This window comes from Dermacentor albipictus, chromosome 3 (assembly GCF_038994185.2).
Source record: "Dermacentor albipictus isolate Rhodes 1998 colony chromosome 3, USDA_Dalb.pri_finalv2, whole genome shotgun sequence".
In the NCBI taxonomy this organism is placed as follows: Eukaryota; Metazoa; Arthropoda; class Arachnida; order Ixodida; family Ixodidae; genus Dermacentor; species Dermacentor albipictus.
The window spans coordinates 125,309,069-125,319,990 of NC_091823.1; the positions used below are offsets into that span (position 1 = coordinate 125,309,069).

The 10,922-nt window shown below is 40.6% G+C and overlaps 1 protein-coding gene across 2 annotated transcripts in view; it reads left to right on the forward strand.

Annotated features, from left to right (window-relative positions):
* Positions 1-10,922, forward strand: part of LOC135909442 (MAM and LDL-receptor class A domain-containing protein 1-like) — a 269,265-nt gene that overhangs the window by 36,108 nt on the left and 222,235 nt on the right. For both annotated transcript variants that reach the window (XM_065441399.2, XM_070536030.1), the window contains exons 10-11: positions 132-277; positions 3,841-3,957. In XM_065441399.2, coding sequence (XP_065297471.2) covers positions 132-277; positions 3,841-3,957 — 263 coding nt within the window. The remainder of the gene's footprint in view (positions 1-131; positions 278-3,840; positions 3,958-10,922) is intronic.

The window sequence follows — 10,922 nt, forward strand, 5'->3', positions numbered from 1 at the left end:
ATAACATTTGCGCCTTGTCTAATGATGTGTGGAAATCTCCATCGTCATCGAATTATAAAGGCGCATCATAGGACATGCATTAGTGGCTTTAGGCTCGCATGAGCGCATTTTTTACTAGCTTTTTTTTTCAGGTTCATACGTATTCGTGAGCAACCACGACATAAGAAGCGGTGACTCAGCCGGGCTTATCGGAGAGAGCCTTCCTGAAAACAACATGATATCGCAGTGTGTCGTGTTTTGGTACATCATATCGGGGCTCAATGATACGAACCTTAAGGTGAGATTTGTACTTATATGGCACAAGATTTTTCTCGCAGTTACATCATAAATATTTATGGAATATAGCACTTCTTTTTTCACCAGCCATGATGAGACAGGCGGGCCAACGAACTCCACTTTATCTTATCTTTTGCATTTAGCTCACCGCTCTCGTAGCACCTTAAAGGTTCCAATGAAGTGCAACACTTCACTTTGGCTCTTGTGATAAAGGTTTGAACGATAAGAATATCACTATTATTGTAAATATTCAGCATTGAATATGACTACTACAACACACACGATTATCTCAAGGCCTACCCTCCTATAATTCCCGCGACGTTTAAAGGGTCCCTGAAGTGGTTTCGACAAATTTTGTAGAGGCCAAGGTATAGCTACAGTGGAGCATTTGCGCCACAATTTATGTGAAGCGTCTAATATTAAAACTGCTACGGACGATTACAAGCTACCTATTCCTTAGCCATGCTTTTTTTCCTCAACTCCTCCGCCGAGTGATCGGAGCTAAGTCCCGCTTTCTCTGGCTCGGCGTCATGATGCGACATTATGGCGTCTTCTTCCAGTTGTTTTCGAGCTATTGCGCGAACGCTCTCCGATCTCTCCGCTACCCGCCTAGACATCGACCCTGCGCGAGAGCCATCGAAGCAGCCTGCATTGCAAGCGTTTGGTCACAGCGCTGAACGTATCCGGTATTGCGATAACCGCAGGCGAGCTGGGTGTTTTCTCTCCAGGCTGCTAGCACTGTGATGAAGGGGATTTGCCGTAAACGTGAGCAGGCTGAGCGTCCTGCATGGTGCAGCCACCTGGTGGCGTAATGCCTAACCAGCCAAACACAGAGCTACTATTGCTTTGAGCAAGCGTAAAACATTTTAAACATTGAAAAAGACAATGTTCTCACGATTACAATCGTGCGTGCACATGCGACAAATTAGAACACACTTGGTTACTGCCTTATTAGCACTTTGTCTGTTTGAGCGTTGTGCCACCAGGCCACCATGCTGCGCTGTGCAGACCATTCATGTTTGCGCGTTCAGCCGTCGAGTAAAACGCCCAGTCTGCTTGGCGTTTAGCCTAATACCGGTCACACTAAAACATTATTGTGGTAGTATCGTCTGGCGTGAAGTGACGGCCACAGACGCGGATATGTTGGCGCCGATCGGATACCGACAGACGTGCGCTGCAGCCACCCCACTCGCATGTTGCCTTGCAGAGGCACACGCTACTGTCACAGCTTGACATGCCACCTGCGGCTAGATTTGCATTCCACAATGTCAAAAGATCGGTCCGTTGTGCTCGAAAAAAGAACGCTTGATACCAACAGCGACTGCGCAGCTTGCGTCAAGACGGAGAACATTGTAACAAAATCAGGTGACACTTTCTGTGTGTCGGTAGTTCTTAAATGTAGCGATAAATTGTCATTGTGCATTCTCGTTCTGTTACCTTTTCTTATAGAAAGAAATTACCAATGGTGAAACTATTACGAACAACATTTGTTTCCCGTAGAGTTGGAAAATTTGTCGACGACCCCACCTGGGCAGCCAGTAGGATTGCACGCCCAACTGACGTCAATTGGGCTAACTACGCTCAAAACTCAGGGCAGCGTTGCCGCTGTGATCCGTAGCGATGCAAATATTTAAAACCTTGCAATAACTTGCATGTGTTATGCGAAGTGCTTATATGCGTCACTTAATTATCAAAAGGACCTGCCCTAAGGCCTCTACGTTTGTACAATATCGTTTCAGGGTTCCTTCAAATGCTTGGTGTGATGGTGATAAATTTGAACATTTTTTATTTGAAAAGCGAGATCGCGGGAATCAATTTTTATCCGAAATGCCCAGGCTTCGACAACACGAAATTTATTATCGTCCTTTAATCTATGTTACTCCTGTCCTCCTTATTATGAGAATCAAATTAACAATTTCAAATTGACGCCAAGTGTGGTATAGACGAACAAAACGCGACTTCACAAATTCCGATTCTTCAGAGGTTGTTTGTCACTACTTGGGCTTCTTTGTAAGTGTCCGCACCAGCGTTGTCTTACGTCATTTATTATGAAGAAATCCGCCGTACGAAGTGTACATGAAACCATGGTTAGATAATTCAGCATTGCCTGAGGCTGTTTCTTTTTAAGTACCCAACTTCTGCTGATTAGGGAAGGAAATCCAACAATGTGGAGATATTACGTCACCATTTCTGGCGCGCATTTATATTTCGCAACGATGTACGTTGGCAAGAATGGCAAACTTTTCCGTGATACGTTCATGACAGTTTTCAGTAACTAGCATCCGCCAGCTCAGAAACAGGATAAGAAAACCCATAGTATAAATTCCCAGCCGCAACACCACTGCTTTCAGAATAATGTAATAAAAACAAGTACGCTGTAATAAAATATACAATCTGCGCAATAATTATCCACCTTTTCAAACATGAAAATCAACCCCATAATTGAACTTATGCTGAAGCATTGTTCGAATGATAGACTAAAATCACTTTAGCGACTAATTCTTTCATCAGCTATATATTTGCGTCTATGTCGACGAACTTAAAAAGGCGGAAGCATGTTAGCTTCTATAAAAGTGCTGCACACTTTGATTGGGCGCTACACTGGAAGCGATGCGGATGCAGGCTCATCTTGGAATGCAAGACAGTTCTGCTTTGCCGTAGAGGTCGATAAATTGGGGAGCTGACTAAACCTTTCTATATCCAAAATCAGGGCGCCACGTGCATGAGCAAACCTCTGGTGCGTCTTTAGATAATGAAATGTCGTACCTTCATACTAGTTTGATGTCTCGTGGTAGCTGGCTGGTTTGATGTCGCGGCAGACATACTTCATAGTGATTCTTAACTTACATGTGCGCCTGCACTATTCAACTTCAGATTTATAATAATAGTTATCCCCAGTTCTTGCTTGGTTTTGGTCTGTTCGATGCATGGTTTGTGACACATCTGAGATAAGAGTAGTGTATAATACTTGTGTGATTTTTAAGAAATGTTTGTTTGAAGTTAGCGTTTGTCACGTCTACCTTATCTTTGTTCTCGTATTTTTTCAACCCTGTTTTGCATTCACAATGCAAGCTTACCAAACCGTCCAAGTTGCTGCACTTGTCAGTGTTTTCAGAATAGATTTCTCATCTCAGCAACGTGAAGAGAATGCAGAAACTATGCATCTATCTTCTAGATTCCTTATTGTCATAACGTTCACTGGTATCACAAACACACCTACTAATTGAATACTTGTTACTCATCTTGCTGAAGCAAGTGCCACAAATGCATTGACCACTATGAACGACATTTCGCAAGATAATATCATACCTTGCTAATCTTGTGTCGCGAAACACAACTGAAAATTTCTATTATCGAGTGAATATGAAGAGGGAACTGAAACTATGGCTATGATGCCTATAAAAATGATACATTATTAGGCATAAAAGCTAACACGTTGTCCTATGTTGCCAAATATACCCCGATTGGGTAAGTTGTAGTTACACTGCTTTATTTTATTTTACGGTGATCAATTTATGTAACGAATTCTTTCTCGCCAATTGTTAAAAATGCTACTGTTTTCAGGTTCTATGCCAGAAAATGGTACCGCAGAAACAACTTTATGTGGCCCTGTGGAATCAACAAGGCGGTGACCGTGTCACTTGGCAGCAAGGTCGCGTTGCAGCCCCACATGACATAAGGGTGAGGAAAAAGAGAAGACGGCTGTTTTTATGTCACATAGTAAAACGTCTCTTAGAACGCACTGATGTTTTTAATTCAAAATCTCACTTTAGAGATTCATTACTCGTTAACAACCCCTTGTTAAAACTCATAGGTAAGCTTTTACAAAACTACAGCTTGTTATCGTGCCTACTCGGTAAACTTACGTTAAAAACAATTATTCCACCTATGCTCGAAAATTGTGTAGTTGCCGTTAAAGAGAGAAGAAATAAGAATCCCTTTTGTGATTCCTGCAAATCCTTATTGGCTGAGTTGCTCATATGTTGTAGTCACTATATAAACTCCTTGGTGTCTCCAGAGATGGACATACTTTGGTGGGTCCCGGGTATTGTTTTGTTTTCGGCGAACATTTTCCATGAGGTAGTCAAATGCCTCTGTAGAAAGGAATCAACGTGTTTCTTTCTTTCATATTTTTGCATGGCGCAGCGCAGATTTATTGAAAAGAAAGTGTAGTTCACTAAAGGTTGAGAACACTGATTTCGCGACTAGCAGATTCTACATCTTTGAACACCCATCGCTCAAAATTTAAGCCATTGTACATCACAGCCCCTAAGGGTTATTTTACACAATTAGTACTGGCCCAAGGAAACTTAGGCTTATGTCGTCCCGCAGTGCTTCTTGTAAAATGGCCAAACTTTGCTCTTTGAGAAAGCGCCTCTACCTGATACAGAAATACGTGGCTTCGTGGAACCGTTTCAACTAAAGTTACGAAGTTTGTGAAAACTTTTGTGACAAATATTCGAAGGGTTTCTCACAAAAGCAAAAAGCATCCAAACTGCATAATGCATTTACTTTGTAATAAGATCTCCAAAACAACAACATTGTAATCGTAGCAAAAATGGACGCATTTTAAGGGCATTTTAAAAAGATCATCAATGCCAATTTTCATGAAAATGGCATGAGTGTTCTGGTAGGACTGGTAAAACAAGAGCTGCAAAAGAACACGTTGCATAATATTATGCAGAACAAATTTTAAACAGAAACAGTTCGCCCATATTTAGAAGCCCGTGTGCTCATCCTTAGAGTGTTTTCAGTTCAAATAATAATATCGAAATTAGATTTATATGTAATTCCGGGATAGTTGTTTGTTGGGAGTGAAGGACAGAGTTTAACAATGTGTCTTTTCTGCCTCTTCTGAGTGACTAAATGAGTTGAGCTTGTGGTTTTCAGGGCTCCTCTATCGGCACTTGGTCCCATGGTACACCGAGGTAGCAAGCACGCGAGAGCGCGCACAGCGTGCTGTATACGGCTTGTCTGGGAAAACCCGATCTCGCTCTTCTTTTCTATTGCACATATTATGTGAAATGCTCCACGTATGTACGACCGATGCAACAGCTTAGTGAGAAACTACGATTGCGCCATAGCAGTGGATGAGTCAGCGGTATGTGCCCAGATAAGGACTGTCTGAAAAACGGTACCAAATATTTCTTGCTTGCAAAAACAAATTTATATTAGCGTGAAAGACACCTCCCTAAGATGGAGCCAAAACTACATTTCCAACATAGACCTTTCTTTCAAACAGAAAGAATCTTCGCTGAGGCAAGGTGCAAAAATACTCTTACGGAGCAGCAAAATGTTGCAACTTGAAAAGCGTATGGTAATGAGAAAACAATTTTATACATACATACACACACACACATACATACATACATACATACATACATACATACATACATACATACATACATACATACATACATACATACATACATACATACATACATACATACATACATACATACATACATACATACATACATACATACATACATACATACATACATACATACATACATACATACATACATACATACATACATACATATTTTACTCCATGAAAATACAAAGTAGTAATCACTTGTGCGCGGGACATAGCAGTCGCTGCAGCGTCTAACCAGCACTTCCACAAGACAGAACAAAAATACGAGAAAGAATAAATAGGAAATTAAAAGGTGGAGTAATAAGAACTGTACGTACGTGATTCAAATAAGACGAAAATCAGTATCAGACATTATCAAAATAATCTTAATAAAATGAAAAAATGTCAACATACAACACCAAGAAACAGTAACATTCTAAAGCGTCGTTACATAACCGAGAAGTAGTAGAGCACTAATACTAACGCTAATAGGTAAACAAGATTGCAGAGCGGATTTCAAAATTTTTTGCAGACTGAAAACGGAATACCTCAGGCAACTGATTAACGTAAAAGGGGACATAAACATCCGGCCATTATTTTTCCTATTGTGTTTAAATTTTAAGAAGCTTGTAACGATACACACTCCTTAAAGCTCGCGGTTTGCTTGCTAAACGTTTGAATTTACAGAATAAATTTCTTATAACCACTACTAGTAGAATCACATATGTGAAGAAATATCTTTACCCGCTTTCATTTTTGGAATGGTGTCTAAGCCATCACAGTTTGTGCCATACAGTATGTCAGCCAATAGACTATGTTAGGTTTCACCAATTTGTTGAGCTTGTGACAAAGCAAGAACCATACACAGTAATTGCGTACCACAAACTAGATTCGCGAATCGCTTTGAATACAGTTTTACGCATCTGAACGGAACTGTTGTGCTTAGTTCCATATAATTGGACAGAAAGCACTAAAATACGCTTAACTACGCGTTCTACATGATCACACCCGGACATTTCGTCCTCGAAGTACATAACCAAATATATAACAGTGGGACAGAAGGGCATCGATGAGCACTGACACCCTGTTGATGACCTCCTTTAAAGTGCGATATATTCTCTAACTCAACTCTCTTGTGGGGATTTATAATGCGGACTAGCGTGTTTTTTGCTGTGTTTACACACATTTCATTATCCGACCGATAGCCAATCAAAAAGTGGCTCGACGTCAGCCTGTAACAACTTCAAAGCATGGCTGCACTATCCATGAGATATAATCAACGCTGTATGAACGGCGTACAGACCTAGCCTTGCACTTAACTTCAGATCAGCGAAATCGTTTACATAGATTTTAAACAAAAACAGGCCCAATACGCAACTTTGCGGAAAACCATAAGTAATCCACTTGAAGTCGCTGAATTGATCTTTTATCTTCACAGTTTGGAGGTGACCAGTAAAATAAACAAAAGAAAGAAACTGGTGATGCACTCCTGTAGACTCAATACTTTCACATTTCTGTAGCATATTAGCATGGACAACAGTATCAAAAACTTCTTTCTCATCTATGAATAATCCGAGTTCTGCCTGATTTGTATCTATATGCTTATGGACCAAGTCACAGCAATGCTATAGCAGGTCAGCCTTACCAAGATCCCGCCGGGAGCCATACTATCATTTAATGTCGAGAATTTATCACAAAAGGACGACATATCCTTAAGAACGATGTTCTCCTTAGCATACTCAACGATGGCAACATTGCTATGGAACGATAGTTCTTGCCCAACTTTTAACCAGACATATATATTAGCAGAAAAGTCTGTGGCTGAGCCTATTGATACATACTTTTAGAAAGAATGGAACCCAGCCTTTAAGACACAAACACCAGGAGAGAAGTACACTCGTTATCGCTGTCAGAGAAAGAGATAGCTTATTTAGAAAATATGGTTGCTAGAGGTCATGTTGAGTTTTTTTTATAGTCACGTGGTATGTACGACGCATTCGCGCTCTGGCTTCCCTGCGCAATTCTGTGTGGTTGCTTCCGTTAAACTTGTTGCTAGTCCCATCGTGTGTCTGTCTACTTCTGTCCTTGTGTTTGCGTCCTAAAGGCTGGGTTCCATTGTTTCTAAAAATATATAATGACCTAATTAGATACCTTTATCCCCTGAGGTCTGGTACCTGTTTCTAAATAGCTGTTCAATATATGCAGAAGGAAAATCTTTTTAGTTTAGAATAACTATTTATAAATCCTCCATTCTAAAGTTGTCATAGCCTGGAGGCGTGTTTTTGTTAGTGAGGTAACGATGCTCTATAACTCGTGCTCCACTGAAGGCAGAAAATCGGGATTTAGAAGCGTTCTTCCATACTACATTACCGAATTAACACGACAATGTGGTTTTAGATCCTCAATTGATGGCACAAAAATATCGTCAAAATGTATTAGCGGCAGCAAACGGACTTTCACTTTTCTTTAAAACGTTTCACCCAAAATTTATAACATCTTTCTCTCGGTATAAAGATGAATTGAGTTGAACGCTTACTCTCCGCTCGCAATGCCACTTGTTTTCGGCAGACGTAAGGCATATTAGCTTGCGGGTTCCTGCATACAACGCCTATGATTTACCTGTTTTTCGCATTTGTGTTGATTGCTCTTTTATCTAGCTCTTGCAGGTTTTTAGAAAATTCCTTGCAAATTATTTTGAAGGCGTGGGCCCCTCTACGAGCGCTGCACCTAAGCAGCGCCCCTTTCTCTTAGTACTAGTTATAAATAAATACTGCGATCTTAAACAAGATCTTAGCAGCGTGGTACACGAGCAAATTTACAAAACAAAATAAATACAAAAATGGGGAACTCCACTAAAAAAAAATTCTTCACACAAGCGCTTCCTACAAGCGCAAAAAGCAGGCGCAAAAACAAGCGCTTCAACGTTACTTCAGCACTTTTTCCAACAGAGACAAACAGTGCTATCACTAACAATCTCAGCAAGTGCAAAAAAAAATGATTTTTATTAAAGATATGTTTCGGAAAGTGATAATGAGGCCTGTGTTAGTTTTATTGGCCAGCTTATTCCAATCTACTATAGTTCTAGGAAAAAAGGAATACTTCAAGCAGTTGACACGTATTGTAGATGGAGGGCCCTATAACGTAAAACTATTCCAATATATTTTTATTCCAATCTCCTGACGTCAAATTTGCGTAACCGCCGACGCAAGCATCGGGTGGTCACCTGAAGGGTTGTCTCAACATACCAATCAAAAGCTCTCCTCGTACATAGGAGGTCCTTTTTGTTTGCCTGAAAAACGAAAAACATTGCCTACACTGAGCGGCTTGTCTTATCTAATTGGCTCACAAGAGGCGACGAGCACGCTCAAGTGGAGACGGATTCGATGGGGCCGAGCCACTGCACTGAAAACCGACAGCCGGATGAAGAGGGTGGTGCCAGCGTCTGCGATTGGTCACCTTTCTCTTACATAGCTTGCGGTGGCTCGTCGACAATCGCGGCGGCATGCAACGGAAGCTTAAGAATGATTCTAAAACGGATCCTCAGCAAAAAAGAGTGGACAGAACGAGCTCGTAAACGTGCAGAAAGTGCTCGAAAACGTTACCCGGCCACGGAAAAAGTTTTATTACATGCAAATAAACCCATGCTCTCCGGCAGTTGCGAGTAGCGAGTGCCTGAGCGATCGGCGCCAGCCATCTTTCATTCCTTTCGGAACGCGGCAGCCTGCGGCTGTTCAGAAGAAAATTCACTTTTATTCGGCATGGTACTGCATCTTTAACGCGTACACGTCACTATGACGCGGTGAGTTTTTGAGGTTTTGTGACGTCGCGTGACAGGCAGGTGAAGTGGGTGCAGCCTGAAAACTCTTGACAAATAGACGAGGGCTAATGGCGAAAATGCGTCGAATCAGACATAAATATTTTTCTTTCTTTCGGTCAAATAATGCATAATCATTAAATGCACGTCTTATCAGATGTCGAACTATCGCGGTTTTCGTGACGTCGCCGGATAGACAGGGGAAGTGGGAGTGGTCCAAAGAAAGTTTTCGACTAATCGCGGAGGGCTTATTTCAATATTGGAATAAAAAAGTTTGGAATAGTTTTACGTTATAGTGCCCGGAGTTACAGCCAGTGAGTGTCGCTGTCGGGCAGCGTAACCTGTTGTACAGGTGATAATGTGAGACGTATCGATGTGTTAGTGACCATTTATTAGTTGCAAAAAGAATCTTAAACGACATACACGATTTCTGTCACTTATAGAAGGCAATGCACGCTGAGATCAAAAGTTAGTAATAGAACTACGTCCATATGTATCGTAGATGAATTGAATTAACGGCTTTTTTCTTTAAGGTTTCTAGCTTTGCAATATCGCTTTCAGTGAACGGGTCCCATATAACTACAGCATATTCTAAAATGGGCTGGATGACTGTTTTGTATGCCAATAGAGGTACTGTTGATGTGAAGGATTTTAATACGCGTCCTAGAAAAAGCAACTTGCGTTGGCCGTTTGCTATTACTGTGTCAAGGGGCTTTGACAAGGAAAGGTCCGTTGTTATGTACAAACCAAGGTACATATATTGCGTTACCTGCCAAAAAAGCGTTTTTTGTGCCATAGCAATATAGCAGTGGCTTTTTTTATGTTATCTGCATATATATATATATATATATATATATATAGATAGATAGATAGATAGATAGATAGATAGATAGATAGATAGATAGATAGATAGATAGATAGATAGATAGATAGATAGATAGATAGATAGATAGATAGATAGATAGATAGATAGATAGATAGATAGATAGATAGATAGATAGATAGATAGATAGATAGATAGATAGATAGATAGATAGATAGATAGATAGATAGATAGATAGATAGATACTGTCTTTTCGAAAGTAATGCCCATTTGGCGTTGTTTACACCATTCACCTACCTTAGTAAAGTCCCTGTTTAACCTGAGTTGGGCTTCTTCCGTTATTATTTCATCGTACAGAACGCAGTCGTCAGCGTAACGCCTGATTTTAACAGAGCGGTTAGTAAAAATATAATTCACATACAACAAAAAGAAAAGGGGGCCAAGAACGGACCCCTCTGGGAAGCCAGAATTGACAGCAGCTATATCAGAGGTTTTTTTATTTACAGTAAAAAAACTGATCGCTGTTTGTAAGCTAGGCTTTTCTCCATGCTAATATATTATCATATTTAAGCACAGCTTCCAGCTTATGAAGCAATTTAACGTGAGACACCGTATCAAACGCCCTGCTGAAATCCATGAATATCGCGTCT